This window comes from Acinonyx jubatus, chromosome F2, assembly GCF_027475565.1.
Source record: "Acinonyx jubatus isolate Ajub_Pintada_27869175 chromosome F2, VMU_Ajub_asm_v1.0, whole genome shotgun sequence".
NCBI lineage: Eukaryota > Metazoa > Chordata > Mammalia > Carnivora > Felidae > Acinonyx > Acinonyx jubatus.
In genome coordinates, this window is record NC_069394.1 from 78009503 (window position 1) to 78029634 (window position 20132).

At 40.4% G+C, this 20132-nt stretch overlaps 1 protein-coding gene across 14 annotated transcripts in view; it reads left to right on the forward strand.

The window, feature by feature from the left end:
- The window catches only part of PXDNL (peroxidasin like), a 446099-nt gene that overhangs the window by 254800 nt on the left and 171167 nt on the right, over window positions 1-20132 (forward strand). For 2 of the 14 annotated variants that reach the window (XM_053208352.1, XM_053208351.1), the window contains exons 2-4: window positions 13532-13719; window positions 14043-14236; window positions 14536-14686. The exons of 11 other annotated variants lie outside the window; for them this stretch is intronic. Coding sequence is in view for 2 of the 3 variants with exons in the window: in XM_053208351.1 (XP_053064326.1) it covers window positions 14679-14686 (8 nt within the window). In the remaining variant the exon portion in view is untranslated. The remainder of the gene's footprint in view (window positions 1-13531; window positions 13720-14042; window positions 14237-14535; window positions 14687-20132) is intronic. One more of the 14 variants, XM_053208350.1, reaches the window with a different exon arrangement.

Consider the following 20132-nt stretch of genomic DNA (forward strand, 5'->3'; position numbering starts at 1 on the left):
TAGATCAGGCAGATGAGGAAACTGGGGCACAGAGAGCCTACGCTACTTGGCCAAGATCAAGCAGCCAGGATGGAGCCAGGATTAGACCCAGGAGTCTGGAATCAGATTGCACTCCAAACCTCTGTTTGTGCTTCCTGTTTTGCGTTCCTTTCTTGACTTTTTCTTTTTTTCAGAGCCCTAGAGAAGTAACATCTGTCTTTACTCCATAGGTTTCCACTGTGCGCCCCCGGTACAATTTTGTCACACCTCTGTGGATGTTTCTCTCTACCACATCTAGGTCAGAAAGATCATGAAGGACCTGTGTTGACTACTACGACCCATAGCTCACTTTACGTATTTACGTGCAGAAAAGTAGTGACCATTTAGACAACTGTCCTGAGCCCGAGGCCAGAATATCTCCTGAGGCCATACCTCCCAGAGTGGTTGTAAGGAGTCGATAGGGTGACTTATGCAAAGTGGCTAGATCAGTGCCCGGCAAGCATGAGATGCCACAGAAATGGTGGCTGCTACTGTTCAGGTGATCGTCTTGAGGGAGGGGTGAATATCACCAGGTACAGATGGGAATTTGAGGGTAGAAGGCAGGGGAGGAGAGCGTACCGGGAAGGTGGAAATAGGAGGGCTTGTGAGTAAAGGCACTTAGGTATGAAATTTACACAACGGCCTCATCACGGCAAGAAGGGGGCGCGAAGGTAAGCACCCATGTAAGTTCCACGTCCCGGTGGGCCTCACACGGTGTGCTCAGGTGTCTTGCTGGGTAGGAGGAGCTAAGGAGTGATTTAAGCAGAGTTATGCTTTAGAAAGATTCCCTGGCAGCTGTCTAATAAATGGGCTGCTGCATCCAAGACGAGAGGCAGCTAAAGAAATCATTAAAGAGAAGCGTCAAAATGAACACAACGGCATTGCGGATGGCAGGGGAGGTGTGTGAAGAAGGTAGAAAGTATACCAGCTGCTGAGCGGGCAGGAGGGTGAAATGAGGTGCTGGGTCAGCTGAGCGAATAGTGATGTCTTCTCCTGGACAAGGTACCGAGAAGGGGCAGGCTGGAGGGAATGTGATCCGATGCTGCATCCCAGGTGCCCATGGGACAGTCAGGTGGAGATGTCTCGTGGGCAGCTGGAAATGCAAGTCTGTCCTGGCTGAATAAATCGGAAAGCTGTAAGCATAGCTATAGGTAGATAGTGGTCAAGGTGGTGGGTGACGTTTTCTCGTAATAATTGTTGGAGGTATCTTCTTTCAATGGCAATTAAACTGTAAGCATAATTAACATTCAATCATATACTGGGAAAGAAGGTAAAGAGTAGGATATATTGTGTGTTTGGAAATGCAGAGCTTGAGTGACAGGAAGAATAACTATTTAGTGACAGAAATAGAAGAGGCAGGAGGAGGTGGGATGGAGAAGCATTAAAATAGATACCCTCGGTGCTTATCCCAGAAATGGAAATCTTCCTGAACTGCCGGGACATGTCTCCTCACATCCCTTCTAGATGTATCTAGAACCTCAGCTGCTATCTGCCACATTAAATTTTAGACACTGTAGGCTTAGCAGGTTGACTATTAACGTAGACACTAACCCCATAGGCTGTCTCACTCAATAAAAATTTAAAAGCCCCTAAGATTCAGTTAGTCATGGTGGTAGATGACTCATTCTGAAAGCGAGTAGCTATTCTGGTGCGTTGTTATGCTCCTTTCGTCCTGCAGGTGTCACCATTAACTCACAGTCCTGGCCTCCGCGGGCTCGGCAGACAGGCAGTGAGGCCAAGCACCGAGCCCTGGTCCACACGGGTCCTGCCTGTCCAGGACTCCTGTGTCCAATACTTGTGCTTTGGGAAAGCGCTGAGGACATTGAGGACAGATTATGTAGTACAGTGAGGGTGACGTAGCCAAGAATCTGGGTTGGGTTTCCCTGTTTCTTATTTGTCACAACTCTATAAAATCAATGTTGGTGGTTTTAGGGCAATAGGCTCAAAATCAAGGGTGAGGAATATGCACATTTACCAGGTAATGTGCTGTCCGAGGTCCTGGTTTCTTCTTGTCGTCAGAGAAGTGACTGTTGGCTTTTTAGCAGTCGCCCATGGCTCTGCTAAGGGGAGAGACAGGCTGCCAGAATTTTCCTTGAGCCAGAAATCATGGATTTTATGGTGGTGTCTCTGACTGGCTATCATTCAACCCTGACTGATCCTTATAGTACCATCTTGATTTTCCTTCTGTTGAAAGGAAATGGCTTACTGAAGTGTTCTAGTGAAAAGAGATGTTGTATTAAGTTGGATACATATTTCTGACCGTGAGTAATTCTAGATACATACAGAGAGGCAGAAAAATGGGCAGCAAAAACATGTTCCAGGTGGTAATTACTGGGCGGTGGGGTTTTTAGAGTTTTTTTTTTTTTTTTTTTAAAGGCACTTTCTGTGTTGCTTGAATTTTCCTCAGGTAATATATCATTTTTTAACGGCTTTTTTGAAGTATAATTTATATGCCATAAAACTCACCCATTGAAAAGCCACATGTAAGTTTTAGAAAAGCTGTCACGCCATTCAAAATCATGAGCAAGTCAGACAAAAGACAAAATGGGCTTCATGGAGACTTTCCTGTACTTGTCCTGTTGTGGGAAAAGTGAGATGTGTGGAGACTTTTCAAAGATTTTTTGGATGAAGGTGACAGATAAGCTCAACTAGCAATTTTTGAAAACAAAAGCAACGTTTGCTTTAAAATTGTTCTTCCTTCTTTTCAGCTCTCAGTCCCCTGGCATTGTGCCGCGTCCAGAACAGTGCCACACAATGCCTTTGTTTCAATAAAGCAAGGTGTGCAGTTCAACAATTTCGGTGTTTTCCGCGATGCTTCGGAACTTTTGCGTTTCCAACATCAAACTTTTTCAAAGATTCCAAAAGTTTCAGGATTGCAGTCTTGGGTTGGAAACCTCCCAAGAGCAATTTCCTTTCAAATTGTGCTGTTTCTATTCCGGGAGAGAAACGGTGATCACAGAATAGGATTTGATTTACAGAATTTCCTGTTCTGTAACTAGGCACAAACTAAAAGTTAAAGAAGCATTTCACGAGGCCTCTAAACATCCAAATGATACTTCTGAAAGACAAGTAAAGAATTAATTGCAGAAAGTGTATTTTATATTAATGGTTTTATTTTTTTCAGTTAATGATGCCATCGGTAGAAAAAGTACATCCAGAATGAAAATCTAGTGTCCCGTATTTATATAATCTTTTGACTCCAAATTAAGTGGAAAAATTTGCTGAAACGTTGAGCGTTGTGGCGATCTTTCGAAAAGTCCAGAGAAAAAGATTTAAGGAGGGTTTTTGAAACGCTCATAGTGTAACAGTTTAATTACATTGACTTTTAGAGAAATCAGGCCAATCCAATTGCCCATTACATGTCAGCCATGAAAAAAACAATTTTCAAGCTTCTCTGCCAGAAGAACTTTAACTTCAGGATAGCTAATATTTATTCTAGGTCTATGATGTGCTTGCACACTCTTAGTTACCTTTTTTCATTATAAGAAAACACAGATTTTCAGAGGACTAAAACAGTATCCCAAGTAAGAAGGTATAAGAATGTATAATAATATGATTATATTTTAAAATAAGGTCATGCATCGAATGGTATATATAATTCCAGTCATAAGTTAGGAGTCATGAGAAGTTAGGCGACGTATGTCGGTGAAGTGGCCGCTCACTGTAGGTCATGCCACAAGTGCGTTTGAGTGTGACCTTTATCCTTCTGCAGAAGCCCCTGTGCATCTGACTTACAGGCGTAAAGTCTTTCTCCGAGGGCCTCTGCTTGGTGGGGTTTCCGACGTGAGGCTAAGTTTTTTGTTTTGTTTCTTTTCTCCATTGTTCTCTTGAAACATTCTTGGGGATTTTCCTCTGTCAGCCCTTATTTTCATCTGTGGAAGATCCAAAGAGAATTTTCAGATTTCTTCCAGAGGTTAAAAAAAACAAAGGTCTAGCCTGATCTAGTTCACTCTTTTACTGTATCCGTCTTAACTTCTTCTCCTTCCGTTGCTCAGGGTCATGTCTGCGCTTGAGGTTCCTGCTGTTAGAGGGGGAAGGGTCGTATGTGCCCACCTTACAACGTGAACACGGGAGTCTCCTTGGGAACATTTGACTGAAGATGTATACAAGTGGGCAGGAGGGGGATGCTGTTGTAGTGACATTTCTGGGACAATGTCGGCTTGCGTTTTCTGCCTTTCTTTTTTTTTTTTTAAGTTTATTTATTTATTTATTTATTTATTTATTTATTTAGAGAGAGAGAGAGAATCCCAAGCAGGCTCCACACTGTGTCAGTACAGAGCCCGACATGGGGCTGGATCCCACAAACCATGAGATCATAAGCCTGAGCTAAGATCAAGAGTCAGACGCTTCCTGGGTGGAACCACCCAAGTGCCCCTCAGTGTGTGATTTCATCAGGGCATGGCATATTCATGGTAACGGGCCTTGGGGCATCATTAAGTTCAGCAATACCCATTTGTGTTTGGCCTTTTTTTTTTTTTTTTAATTTTAGTTGGTAAAATTAAGAACAGGATAAATCAACTGATTTTCTCAATGTCACAAGGCAGGTTAATGGCAGACCAAAGTTGGAACTCAGGGTTTTGGACCACCAGTCATTTATTTTCCAGCACGCCATGACTGCTGGGCCATGTTGACTGCGTAGACAACCTGATAAAGAGAACATTTCATTGTTAAAATAGTTTTCAATTATTATTAAGGAAAACTTGCAGAGAATGAAATGGATGAATATTAAAGATGCTTTACAACTTTCTTCTATTATATATAAGAATATTTTTCAAATGTATGTCCCTCACAAATCCTAATATCGTGATCAATTGTACACTTAACTTTTCTTTAGACACATCATAGATACTTAACTGTGCTCCTCTTGTACTGTGTTTCTTCCATAGTGCAGAATATACAACTGGCTGTTCATAAATGTGTAGTTTTAATTTCCCACGAAAATAATCATCTTTTTCTTATAGTGAAGGTTGATCTCATAAAAAGATAGCACTCTTGTAGGTAATTCCTTTTCTAGATAATGGGACTAAATCAGATAATAATTTTATGTTTTCCACAAGGACAGATTATTTTATTATGTGGAAGAGACTTCTGTTACATTCTCTATAATGACAATTATAATTAAAAAAATGTAGTATTTTTTTCAGTGAAAACTGGACTTACCTGGTGGTTTGTTTCATTTACTCCACCCCACTATAATTTCTGCAGTGTGCCTTCATCAGCACTCAGCTTGCCTATCTCTCTGTTGGATGAATTGACATTCTCCTTCTACTCATTTACTCACTTCACAACTGTCAACACAGACTGGCTAGTGGTGGTCAAAACAGAGAATCCAGAAGAGGAAAGTATAAACGTGCTTTTATACAGATTTACTAATTTCTTTTCTTTTTTTTTAAACAGCATCTAAGATAGATGCCTCCTTCCCATTTTATTTCTAGTGCATATAGTCAAGTTGCATTCAACTTTGTTAGTTCTGAAGTTGTATTATATCTTCTTTTCTCATTATATTAGAGAGGTCAAGAATAGGAAAATAAAAGACCATATTTGCCTTTCATTTATTTTCTTTTATGAAGGTTATTCTTTGTTTTGTAGATCCAAGTTTTGGACCTATATCGGTTTCCTTCTGCTGGAAGAACTCCCTCAGTGTCTATATGTGTGTGTGTACCTCAGTTATTTTTTTAAACTTTTTTTTTAACATTTATTATTTTTATTTTTGAGAGAGAGATAGAGCATGAGTGGGGAGGGGCAGAGAGAGAGGGAGACACAGAATCCAAAAGAGGCTCCAGGCTCTGGGCTGTCAGCGCAGAGTCCAAGATGGGGCTGGAACTCACAAACCGTGAGATCATGACCTGAGCTGAAGTCAGACAATTAACTGACTGAGCCACCCAGGCGCCCCTGCACCTCAGTTTTTATTTGAGAAAATTTTTATTTCTCTTTAATCTCTGAAGTTACCAGGTATAGAATTTTAGGTTGGCAGTTTTTCTCTTTTAGTAATTTGATTATTTCACTCTACTTTTCTTCTTGCTTACATGGTTTCTTTCCTTTTATTTTCCTTTCTTTTTTCTTTTCTTTTCTTTTCTTTTCTTTTCTTTTCTTTTCTTTCTTTTCCTTTCTCTTTTCTTTTCTTTTCTTTTCTTTTCTTTTCTTTTCTTTTCTTTTCTTTTCTTTTCTTTTCTTTTCTTTCTTTTCCTTTCTCTTTTCTTTTCTTTTCTTTTCTAAATGTTTCTTTATTTTTGAGAGAGAGAAAGAAACACATAGCATGAGCGGGGGAGAGGCAGACAGAGAGGGAGACACAGAATCCGAAGCAGGCTTCAGGCTCTGAGCTGTCAGCACAGAGCCCGACACAGGGCTTGAACCCATGAACTGTGAGATCATGACCGAAGTCGGACGCTTCACCAACTGAGCCACCCAGCTTCCCCTTGCTTGCATGGTTTCTGACAAGAGGTCCAATGTAATTCTCATCCTGGTTCTTCAGAAGATAAGTTTTTAGTTTCCTTTTTGACTTTTACCTCTTTCAAGGCTTTCTCATTGCCTTTGGTTTTCTGCAATTTTAACATATCATGTTTAGGTTTTTTTGTTGTTGATTTTAATCCTGCTTGGTGTCCTCTGAGCTGCTCGGGTCTGTAGCTTAATATTTGGCACTAATTTTAGAAACTTTAAGCCCTTATTTCATCTACCCAGTTACCCCTCTAGTATTCCAATTATGCACATGTTACAACTTTTGATATTTTTCTATATCTCTTATACATTCTGCTCTTTTAAAAATTCTTTTTTCCTCTCTGAGTTCAGTTTGGGCAATTTTTATTGACTTATTTCAAGGTGTCTGATGTTTTCCTCAGCTGTATCAACTATACTAATGGCATGTCAAAGGTATTTTTTATTTTTGTTACTGTGCTTTTTTTTTTTTTGAGTTCTAGCATTTCCTTGAACTTTTTTAATAGTTCCCATCTCTCTGAGATTATCTAACTAGTCTTGCAAGTTGGTTACTTTTCCATTAGAACTTAGGGTGTTAGTTATAGTTACTTTAAAGTCTCTGTCTGATAAATTCCAACATCTTGGTCATGTTTCAGTTTGCTTTTGGCTATCGCTTTGCTCTTTAGACTGTTTTCTCCTCAGATTTTGGCATTCCTCATATTTTTTTGTTGTTGTTGTTGAAACCCAGAAATGTTGAATAGATTCTGGGAGGCAGATTCTGAGGTAAATAAGCTTGTAGTGTGAGAAGTGATGTCAGTCTGGTCAGGAGTGATGTAATCTGTGGTTGAGGTTTCCTCAGTGATCCTTGTGTTTGTCTCTCCTTTCAGTTTGGGCCCTTGTGCTGCTGCTTCTTAACAGTCTCTTTCAATTTTTCCATCTTTGATCCACAGTTATTGCTACTGGAGGTTTCTTAGCACATGGATAGGAAGTGGTGGTTGGATATTGTCTAATCCTCTGATTACACTTTGGTCTTTGTGTTTTTTTGTTTTTATTTATTTTTTATTTTTGAGAACGTGCAAGTGGGGGAGAGGGACACAGAGAGAGAGAGAGAGAGAGAGAGAGAATTTCAAGCAGCCTCCACGTTCAGCATGGAGCCCAATGTGGGGCTTGACCCCACAACCCTGGGATCATGACCTGAGTTGAAATCAAGAGGCTGTCACTCAACTGACTGAGCCACCCAGCTGCCCCTACACTTTGGTCTTCGGAGTGCACAGGGGCCTGTGTCTTGAGGATGTGGCTTTCATAAGTGTCTCTGTCCTCCCTCCATGGGTAGAATTATGTGCCCCTGCCCCAATCTCTTCTCCAGTGTTCCTAGTGTCTGTCTGTGAAACCCTCTCCCCTCTAGGTTTATGCTTTCCTTTCTTACTTTCATTTGTTTTCTTGAGAGGAAACCGAGGCTGGGGTTGGGTTGGAGAGGCACAGCTGAGATGGGATTTCACGGTGACTCTCTGGTGATATCCTGCCCAAGGTTAGTGAAGACTTTGTTCTGTAAGGGAGAAAAGTCTGTACACTTGACATGATGATTATTCTTTCCCTCCTCTGCCAGGGCCCTGGGGGAAGCTTTCTGATTTCCCCCTTGATCCTGTCTGTAAGAGCCTAATGAGGTCCCAGAGGAAAAGCCTCTGAAAGTGTGGGGGCTTCCTAAACTGCAGCTGACTCTTGGCCTCTAGCAATTTGTCAAAATTCCCCCCTTAATGTTCCCATGAGCTTGTAGCATCTAGTGGTTTCTGCTCCAGGTAAGCAAATCTCGGGTCCTGTATCTCCTTGGAGGTTACTCTCTTTTCAGATTTAAGGGAGATGGTTTGCCTGGAGACCCTAGGTAGTTCTCTGATGAGTCCAAAAAAATAATTGATTTTCACCTTGTTCAGCTTCTTCTTATTGAAAGAACAGGAATCCTAACTTCCAATTTCTCCTTTTAAATTTTATGTATTTTTAATAAATAAAAATGTATCTATTTAAGGAGTACATCATGAATTTCATATATGTAAATATTTTATATATAAATACTATAGGTATATTTCATATATATATAGTGAAATGTTTACCACAATCAAACCAATTAACATATTCATCACCTCCCACAGTTACTAGTGTGTGTGTGTGTGTGTGTGTGTGTGTGTGTGTGTGTGTTGAGAATACTTGAGATATACTGTCTAAGCAAATTTCAGCTATACGATACATTATAATTAAACGTAGTCATCATGCTATGCATTAGGTCTCTAGAAATGAATCATAACTTTAATCAATAACTCCCCTTTCCTCTCCAGCCTCTGGCAATCACCGTTCTACTCTCTGTAACCACGAGTTCAACTTTTTTTTTATTTTTTTGAGTCTACATATAAGTGAGTTCATGCAATAGTTGTCTTTCTGTGTCTCGCTTATTTCACTTAACATAATGTTGTGTAGGTTCATCCATGTTGTGGCAAATGGCAGGACTAACTTCTTTTTTAAGACTGAATATTATTCAGTTGTCTGTATTCACTACGTTTTCTTTATTCATTCATTTGTTGTTAGACACTTAGATTGCTTCCATACTTTGCTATCATAAATAATGCTGCGATGAACATGGGAGTGCAAATATCTCTTAGAGATAGTGATTTCATTTCTTTCAGATATACACCCAGAAGTGGAATTGCTGGATCATATGGTATTTCTAGTTTTCGTTTCTTGAGGAACCTCCATAGCGTTTTCCATAATGTCTGTACTAATTTACGTTCACACCAACAGTGCACAAAAGTTCCCCTTTCGCCACATCTTCACCAACATTTGGTTTTGTTTGTTTCTTTGTTTGTTTTGGCTTTTGATAGCAGCCATGCTAATAGGTATGAGGTGATACCTCATTGTGGTTTTGACTTGCTTTTTCCTGATGATTAATGACCTTGAGCACCTTATCACATACTGGTTGGCTATTTGTATGTCTTCTTTGGAAAAATGTCTATTCATTTTGCATTCCCAAGTCTTCCATTACTATTTTCTCCTTGAGGGGTTGACCCCTTAAGTACTTTCTCAGCTATTACTTTTTGTGCTAGTAATCTCTTGATCTGCATTTCTTAATGAACTTACTCAGAGACCTGCTGCGTATTGTCATGGTAGCTTAAGCTCTTCTGTATGATTAACAACTTCTCCTTCTCCTCCTCTTCTTTCTTATTCTTTTTCTCCATTTCTTCAAATATTTTTTTTAACTTTTTTATTGAGGTATAGTTGACACACAATGCTACGTTAGTTTCAGGTGTACAACATAATGATTCAGCAACTCTATACATTACCCTAGGCTAACTCCAAGTATAGCTACCCTCTGTCACTACACAATGCTATTGCAATACCATTGACTATATTCCCTATGCTGTGCTTTTCATCCCTGTGTCTTCAAAGCATTTTTCATTGCTCTTGGACTCAGATATCGCTTTTATGTTCGCCTTCATTCTACATATTCAGTCTAGATTTTTATATCTTGCTTGGTTTCTCCTAAAATCTCAGGATTAAATTACCAGTGACTTTTTGCTTGTATTTCTTTTCATCCACTCAAGGTAAGAACAGTCAAATCATATATCAATATTTATACTTTCCTACGGGCCCACCCAGCTTCTTATTCCAAAGATTCCATTTCTGTTGATAAAAATGTCTCATACTAAAATTCCAGAATCACCTTGTATTTCACGTCTCTTTTATCTTTTATATTGTCCTTTAATTCTTTTCTTCCTCCTCACTCCTCCTTCCCCCATGTGCTCCTGTCTTCATTATGTGTTACTTGCAATTGGCACCTACCGGGTTATTTTTTGCCATCGTTATTTCTCCTCTCTAGTTCATTCTTTGTATCTCTGTCCAATTTATCTTCAGCCTCTTTCTATCTCATTAATACATAATTGCCCCATGCCACCTGCAGGGGTGAAACCAGATTCTCTCCTCTCTCGTTCTCAAGGTACTGTGTAATCTAACCTGTCAGTCATCTCTTACTTCCATACTGCATATAGTCCTTTACCGAGGTTAACGTTTTTTCTGCTATGATTTATGTTGCTTTCCCATCACTGGCCTTTTTCTCTTGTTCCTCTCTCTGTAAGAGCCCCTCCAGATACGAATGAAGGTTATTTTAACATGTTCCTGACAGCTTAAATTCATAGTGATCTCTGTCACCTGCAACCAACCCAAGCACTCAGCTGTATCCCACACTTTAGAAGGCATTCTATGCTGCCTTATGCGGTGGTTGTTGCCCAAGCTTAGGTCTGCATATCCACAAGCATTGTGCACTCATTGAGAATAGGGACTCTGATGGTCTCTGACACGCTGTAAGCACCACGCGCCCAGATGGAGTTCCAGGAGCACTCCTATGCCAATTAAATTTCAAGGTGGGCATCTACCTGTTGGGTTACCAAACCCTACAGAAGCTCTTGTTCATTTGATATGGGAGTTGACCATTATTTCTTATCTGTGCTTCAAAAAGATTAACATGTTAAAGAAGCCTATGATAAAAGCAAAACAAGATAACTGACTGTGAAGTCAAGGGGTAGCACTGTGAAGAAACTTGTCTGGGGGCACCTGGGTGGCTCAGTCAGTTAAGCATCTGACTTCAGCTCAGGTCACGATCTCACAGTTTGTGGGTTTGAGCCCCACATCGGGCTCTGTGCTGACAGCCTGGAGCCTGCTTCAGCTTCTGTGTCTGCCACTCTCTCTGTCCTTCCCCTGCTTGCTCTCTCTCTCAAAAATAAATAAAACATTTTAAAAATTAAAAAAAAAAGAAACATATCTGTAGCCTTACAGAGGTTTGTTGGGGATACAGCCTTGCCATTATATGACAATAAATTAAGGAACTAACTACACTAAACAGAAACAATCTGTTAAAGCCAACATTAATCAAAACCCAAATTATGTTTCTTTTGATTTAGCACCCAACTATAAAGGCATAGAGTGGAGAATAAAAAGAGCTCTTTGCCGTTAGCTGTTAATTTACAAGGGCTCAAAAAATATCGTCATTAATATATTATTGATTAGATGCTGATCTTCTTAAACTGGAAGCAACAGTTACGATGTACTAGACTGCAATTAATCTCAGTTTTTTCCTCTGAAGCTAGTTGAAAGCTTGTCACCAGTGAGGAAAAAAAAAACAAATCCATGTAAAACTGTCCCTGGAAAAAACATTTAAAGAGCAATTATACATATAACAATACTATCACTCATCTTTGATGTGCCGTACAAAGTGACTGTGATTAAGGGGCACCTGGGTGGCTTAGTCGGGTAAGCATCTGACTTCAGCTCAGGGCATGATCTCATGGTTTGTGGGTTCGAGCCCCGTGTCGGGCTCTGTGCTGACAGCTCAGAACCTGGAGCCTGCTTCAGATCCTGTGTCTCCCTCTCTGTCTCTGCCCCTCCCCCGCTCACACTCTGTCTCTCTTTCTCTCTCTCAAAAATAAATAAACATTAAAAAAAAAAAGCAAGTGTGATGAGTTTTATTTTGCACTTACTGTGAAGTCAAGGGACAGCACTGTGAAGAAACTTGTCTGGGGGCACCTGGGTAGCTCATTCGGTTAAGCACCTGACTTCAGCTCAGGTCACGATCTCACAATTCGTGGGTTTGAACAAATCTTCTGCTCTGGCAAAGAGGCCAGACCTAGTCTTAGAAACCATGAGTGTGACAGAGTTAAATCTCAAATGGATAGAGAAGAGTTTTATTAACTGACCGTTTTAGTTCTCTAAGCAATATTATACACACACACACACACACACACGTAGTTGGTTTTAAACTTGTTGACAATAAAAGCACTTTGTGCAATTATGTAACTAAATTAACATTTGCTTCATAACATACTTTAATATATGTCAGCAAATTGCAGCTAAAATACAGGATCATATTTTATTGGTGCACACCAATGGTTCTCCACTACAGCTTCTGATAAGAATAAGCTGGAGAATTCGTGAAAAATAACAGTGACTGTGCTTCGTCCACCCCAATTAAGTCAGGATCTCTCAGAGTGGGTGATTCACATCCACATTAAAAAAAAAAGTTTCCCTAGCAATTCTAGTGTTCCACCAAGGTTGAGAATTAGTAATGAAAGGTTACAGTAAATTGAAATGATCACCTAATACCGTTCTATTTACTTTTGCATTTTTTTTCTTCAAAGAAGGAAGAGGACAGAATACGCGAAAACAAAATGAAAGCTGGGTAGTTAAGACCTTTTTGATAATCAGAATATATGATAAATAGGACTGGAGGGCATCAAGCTCTATGGCCTTGATAGCTTCTAATTTTCTGCGCGGGTTTTCCTGCTGAAATAGGGCCTTAGAGATATTTTAACTCTTTCAGCGCCCTGAGTGTCCATTTAATACATAATTTATACAGCCTAATTTATACAGCACAATCTATTTCTAGTGTGATGAAACAGCTAAATCAACCCTGGCAACGTGTTAGTACCAAAGAGTGACTTATGATATAACCAATGACAAGAATAAAGATGATTGTGTGACTTCAGCCTCGTTATATCCTTTCTTTGTATTTCTCATCTCATTCTGAGAAATGAGAATAATACTGTACACTCTAAGGAAGGCTAATATTTTAAAACCAATTTTACGTAGAAATATACTGGGATGGATGTCAATTTAAAGTAAGATGACGAGCCATGAAAAAAAATTTTAATTATTTATCCTAGTGGATTTTCTGACTATGAGTCCTTTTACCTTAAATGGGAAATAGAAATGAAAGTATATGCTTGGAAAGAATGTAATTTCTGTCTGCTAAAGCCAAGATTCTCGCAGAGACTCAGATTTAAATACCAGTGTATCTGCTCAATGGGCCAAGTGAAAATCAACTTCTTTCTAGAGTTGAGTTTACATTTCTAATCAAAAATGGCTGTGCAGTATTTCACAATCACTTGTCTACTTTATACCTTGCACGTTTTACATGAAGTGAGTAGAGAAATATGACTTGATTCTTTGATGGAATTGTGATTGTGTTAGTCATCTCAGATGGAGTTTTATAAATATGGAATTTGCTTTGTAGGATTGCAGAGTTTTGTTTCACAGAAAGCTGTAATGATATTTTTTTCTGAGTCAGAAACATAAAGAAAATCTACCTGAAGCTGAAGCAATATTCTTCCAACTGTTTCATTATTGAAAAGACTACCTCTTATTATCCCTCAGTGATGATTCTAAATTGAAGTTTTACATCCAAGTGGTTTAAAAAGTTGCTGAGAGGGTTTCCGAAACTGTTATACATCTTGATGAGTATAAAAATTGAATCAGGTGAGCACTTTAAAATTTCGTAAAATATGAAGTAAGGAAAGAGGGAAGAACTAATAGAAATATGATATCAAGACAGTCACAATTATTCAGTGTCAGTGTGTGTACTATGTGTTTATATGTCTCTCTCTATATGTATGTGCTATCTATGTAATATATATATGTGAATAATGCTTTATTCACCCTCGCCAAAGCTCCAAAATATTGTTATTTTCTTTCATGGCAAATAGGGACGCTAGATCTCTGGGAGTTTGGGTTATGTGCCAGAAATCACACAGATTATAGTGAGGGCTGTCCTATACCTAAACCCTGTTCTAAATTCACAGAGAGGGGAAAGAGGAACAAAATAAACGTGAAGACTGACATTTTCCTCATGGCTCCAAAGGACTTTAGTCACAGACGGGGAAGATCAAAATGTAACAAAACATTTATTACGCAATTGGATAAATGTTTAATGGATGTGTCATGAGAACATTGATGCTGGGCATTCAATTTCTGAGTCAGCTTTCCAGAATCACTGGTATGTGTTCAGAACACCGTTTTCCTCACCCTCTTCTCCATGCTTTGGCTTTATCTGCAGCTTGCAATTCCTTGAATGCAGTCTGAATTGATGGACATGTGTCCCCTACCTGGAATGTTCTCTTCCCCGTGTCGGTGTATTTACCTAGAGACACATTCATTACTGTCTTTCAAAACATTAAACATTTTAGACTCTGCAAAATATTCTATAATTCCCATCCCTCATCAGTTGCTCCATAATCCCATATCTCCAGTGATCCTCCCCTCACTATGTTTTAAAATTCACATTATTTTTTTCAGCACCAGATTATAAGCCCCTAAAGGACGGAAGCATAGCTCCTTTATTTGTGAATTTCCACCTCCCAGCTGCATATCAGGCATTCAGCTAGTGCCCAATAAATGGGTTTTGAATGCACACCAATGACTGAATAGAAACACAGATCATGCCTGGGTAAGTGGGGAAAAGTCTACAGAAATCATGACGTTTTAATGGGGTCTGAAGGGCTGTGTAGAAATGTCCGAGGCAAGAAGTGGCAAGGCGCTTCACACAGGTGGTAACATGAGGAAAATCATGGCAGAGATTAGTCTGGCAGGTAAGTCTGGTATATTAAATAGAAGGTTGAAGGGGTCAGAGGCTGAGGCCATTTCGAAAATGTAGCTAAGAGTTGTGTTATCCAGCTCTCATAGTGCAGAGCCTCAAGAATTTGTCTGCAGACTGAGCTTCAGAAGCGCTGGGCTAGGGGCGCCCGGATGGCTCAGTTGGTTACGTCCGACTCTTGACTTCAGCTCAGGTCATGATCTCACGGTTCAGGAGTTCGAGCCCCGCATTGGACTCTGCACTGACAGTGCAGAGCTTGCTTGGAATTCTCTCTCTCTCCCTCTGTCTCCCCTCCCCTGTTCACACACACACACTCTCTCTCTCAATAAATAAACTTAAAAGAAAAAAAGAAATTCTGGGCTACCACCATGCTGTGGAGAATGTTGTATGTGAATTTTATCTTAGGTCTGTGGAGAAAGGATTGAAGCAGGGAAGAATGAGACTGGGAGCGCAGATGGGAGCCTCTGTAGCGGTCTCTCCTGAGGCAAGACAGAAGCCTAGAGAAAGACAAGGTGGTGGGGCTGAGGTACGGGTTGTTCCTGGAGGTGATTTCACCACTACAACCCAGCAAAACAGTTACATTTAGTCTTAGCCTGGTCCTGAGATGACTTGCCAAGACGTTGAAAGAACATCCAGTCGCTCAACCAACACCAAGTACTTACGGTATGCCAAACACTGTCCTGAGACCTACCACACTGTGTTTCTCTGGGGAATGTAGCAATGAGCAGAAACAAAGTCCTGGCCTCATGGTGCCAATATCTCAGTTGGAGAACCAGGCAAAAACAAACACATAGGTAAAGGATTGTAAAATCCTTTCCAGTTGAGAAATACTCCCAAGCGAGGTGCCAGCCCAAGTGCACACATTTCAAAGGCAATAAGGAACATTTACCCACATTAGGAATAAAAGATTTAGGAGTTGGAAGTTATGACAAAGATTTTTGAAGAAGCCTTTTCTGGAAAGAACTGTGTTGTGATAGTCTCATCACCAGTGGTGAAGTACAGGAAGGAATCCCTGCTAACCTGTAAGTAAGAGACCATTTCCAAAGCTTCTTTCAGGATTTCTTGCAGTTTTGAGGGCATAATGGGCTGGTGTCTCCATTCCAGAAGATCCAGGAGGTCAGAGAAAGCGGACCAGCTTCTCTGATGCAGGCAGAAAGAAGAGTGCTTGGGCTGGTGACCTAGCTTTTATTACAAGGAGTTTTCAGAGCATAAATATTATAATCCATGGCATTGGATAAGATAATTTAGGGAGTGGGTATAGATAGATGAGAAAAAAGAAATAAGAGAAATAAAGGACTTCAGATTTACCAGTAAAGAAGATAAGTAAGGAGAGGCCGGCCAGAGACCCGGAAGGATTGGTCAGCAAAAGCAGTGTTAGATGGAAATTGAAGGTAGATTGTCTCCACTCTGGTCTCGAACTCTCAGTATTGCCTCTCTGATCCAGAATGTCATAGTATAACACTCTAGCTAGGCTGTCCTCTTATGGTTTTAATTCTCACTAGGGAAACCTCGATCTCTCTGGATGATCTTCCCTCTTTGATCTCCATCAAAACTCTCTCCCACCGTGCCCTTTAGAATTCTGCAGCTCAATGACAAAAATGTTTCCATATCTGCAAGCTTTTCATTGGAAGCTCTACCACCTTCTCTCTTCACCTGGGATCAGGCTGTGCTTCTTCAACACTGATGTTCTAAAATCCCTGTACAGTGAAGTCTAGCACTTTCATCAGCTAACGTGACTTCAGGTCTAAAGATTTTCTTTCTTTCTTTATTTTTTTTTTTTTGCCATGTATTTATCTATTTAGCTAATGTCACACACAGTGCCTCAGATCCGTGTTTCTCAAAGCATGCTTCTGTAAAGTGTATGCTATAAAAGAGGAATTTTGCATAGTAGCAATGACTTAAAGCAAAAAAAATGGGCAATGGTTGAGATCAGTGTGGGGATATGATTTTTCTCCATTTTCCCAGGACTGTACTTACTAGGTTTTCAGGTTCTCCACAGAGACGTGGAGGGTCTGACACAGCTGCCAGGGCTCAGCTTGGGCTGACACAGCCCATGTGGACAATGGACACATATAAGGCGATGTCGTTTGTTTGAATTATTGCATCCTTGGAGGTCTAACAACCCAGGTTGATTTACGTTATCTTCCCTTATCAGTCCTGTGTATGAGAAACTATTTAGATTGTACTGTTGGAAGGTACAACCTAGAAGATTGGTGTATTACAAAATACCATAAATACTTCACTGACCAAGTCATGTGAAGTTTCACAACATAGTACTCAGTCTCCTTATTAGGGTCTCAAATTTGCATTTGGAAATGTTCGTCCAGTGATGTTCCTTACATGTGTAGAAATCTGACACTTTGTACAAAATATGAAATTAATGGCTTAAAAAAGGAACGAGGATTATACTCTGGAAATATGTCACATTTGCCAAGTGAACAATTGAGTCTTCTTTGCAATTCTATTCATTAACTATTTCATACAACTATCATTATGATTTTCTCTTCATACCTTTTCCTATCACATTACCTTTTGTATGTTAAAAGCTTATCTACTATGCATTTCTTTCTTACACTTCCAACCAAGATAGAAGCAATGTATTCTTTGTGCAATGCTAATGTACCCATGACTTCGCAGCAACCAACTTCCTCAGTGAGAAAAACAGCTCTGTGTTCTTCAATTACTGTAAACTGGTCTATTCACGGTTGACAAGCCTTCTGTAATCCGTATATGGCTTAAATCCACAAATAACATATAAAATAAAACCATAGCTGTGGGCACAGAGAAAACAATATTCATTTATGGGAGGCTTTGGTTGATGACCTTTCTAGTTCTCTCTGAGGTGTAAATCCCCAGGTGGCAATCAACCGTGTCTGGAAATTGGATTTATGGGTTCCACTGAGAGTGCATTCCAGCCTAGAACATTTAGAGAATTAGGGAATTTTAAAGTTGATAAGAATGTTGTGGAGTCAACTTAAGTCTAACTTTTATAAGGTTTGCCTTTAAAAAGTGAATTTGAGGGGCGCCTGGGTAGATCAGTCGGTTAAGCGTCCGACTTCGGCTCAGGTCACGATCTCCTGGTCCGTGAGTTCGAGCCCCGCGTTGGGCTCTGGGCTGACTGCTCAGAGCCTGGAGTCTGCTTCCGATTCTGTGTCTCCCTCTCTCTCTGCCCCTCCCCCGTTCATGCTCTGTCTCTCTCTGTCTCAAAAATAAATAAACATTAAAAAAAAATTAAAAAAATAAAATAAATAAAAAGTGAATTTGAGCTTCTGCAGCCAATTTAAAATAAAAGGCAACGGACATATATGCATTCAAGTAAAAATGTTGTTCTCTCAAATGTTTGTGAACAGATGCATTTACAGGAAATTTTGAAATATCCTGCATCTAATGACCTTTCCTGGCTTTTGAGTAACTTTTATTATAGCTTCCTTCTGTTTCTTTTGGAAAAGTTTTGTTATTGACATAGTAGTCAAATGCCATGCCATGCTTACTGCCAAGCATCCAGTAAGGTCATGCTGCTGGGTGAACTATAGGCAGGCTGCCCTAAGATGGGCCACTTTGGCCTGAAGACGATTTTGAGTTAAAAGCACTCCAAACCCAGCGGATTCAGAAGCTCTTTACCTCACCCTCAACTGCCTGCCTGTACCAGGAAGAGAACTATTGACAGAGACTCCTCTTTACCCAAGAAACTTATCTATATAATAGGGCATGCTTTGTTTTTTCAAATGCCTCCTTTTACCTTCTGGCTGGTGGTCTTTCTCCCCTTGGTATCCTCAGACCCCTCCCCTCCCCCTAGCTCCTATAAGCATCGGGTTGTCTGTCTTGGGAATTTCCATGTCTGTGTGGCTTCCCCATACATGTGCTATTAAATTTGATTGTCTCCTGTTAATCCGTCTCATGCTAATTTGATTCTTAGAAGGACCAGTTAGAAGGACCTTGAAGAGTAGAGGAAATTCTCTCTCCCAAACAGAGCTAAGGACTTTTCTGATTCTTTGCCCATCCCGGCTCAGTTTCTGAGGCGATTTCTACCCAGGAAGAAGGCAGATGGCCCGGGCTCTAGCAAATCAAAGACCGGCTGGCCTCTTGTGCTTCCTCACTGCTTGACATCTTCAAAGTCTTTTCAACTAATCTGACTCTTAAAGCCAAGAACCAGTCTGGAGGCACACAGCCTCACTTGGCTGGGATCCCACGTCGGGCTTTAGCCTGCACTAATCTCTCTTTTTCCTCACCTCTCACCTGTTAATCTCCTTCTTGCATCCAGGTCCTTAACACCCCGCTAGCTACAGTCCACCATGTTGGAACAAGTCCCAGATGCCTCAGGCTTCCATGAAAATTGATTTCATTTGTGTGAAAACTCTGGAGGCTGAGGGAAAGGTGGGTCATGCGTGAGGTCGTGTAAGCACAAACCCTCCCAAGATGTTCCTTTTCTCCTTAGAATTAGTCCTACCTCTCTTCCTCCTTACATGCTACTCTCACAAACAAATCTACACTTTAACGGCCTGGACAAGCACGTACTGGAATATGTCCTCCCTTGTGATTTTGGTCCTTCCAGTGACCCCTGTCTATGCCATCTTCCTTAGAAGTCCCATGGCACATGTTCTGTCAAGTTTATTTCTGCCTCTGTCTTCACAGTCAGGTGGTTTAGTCTTTGCACTTCTCTTTAGCCTATTTCTTTCCTCTAACTTTGTTGCTTTCTTTTCTTCACAGCATGAGCTCTGAAATTTCTCCAGTGTGCTGCTTTTATCTGAAATACTCTATACTTTTTCCGCTTTCAAAGTTTTAGTAGATGTGTGAAGTGTGTTCAATACCCCATTCAGGGGATTTTATGGAAATGATCTTAGAAGGAGCCATCTGACCTGATGAATATTGTCCACTGTGACCATGCCATAAAATTATGGCGCATGAAGGAAATGTGAGGTCATGTCGTTATTACCTTGGGTTTAAATTCAAGTAAGTATTTTAGCAAGTAACTTAGTGAGGCAACGGGACATTGGAGTTCAGGGCTTGGAAGAAATATGACACATGCTGTATGCTGGGGAAGGGGACATTTACTTTTTCCCCTTCTCGTGTTTCTCCAACATTTCTTCTCAAGCGTATTATATCCTTGACAGGGGAGTGTTGCCTGCTCCACTATGGGCATTCCTCTCCTTTCCCTTGCACTCTCCCCACAGAAAAAGGAAGAACAAATTTCATGGGCTGGCGATTTAGAGTTGCTCTGTGATGACCCGTGGTGATGGCCAGGCCAGCCCAGCTCTTTCTGTTCTCTCTACAGCTAGCCTGCAACCCGGTCGAGAAGTGG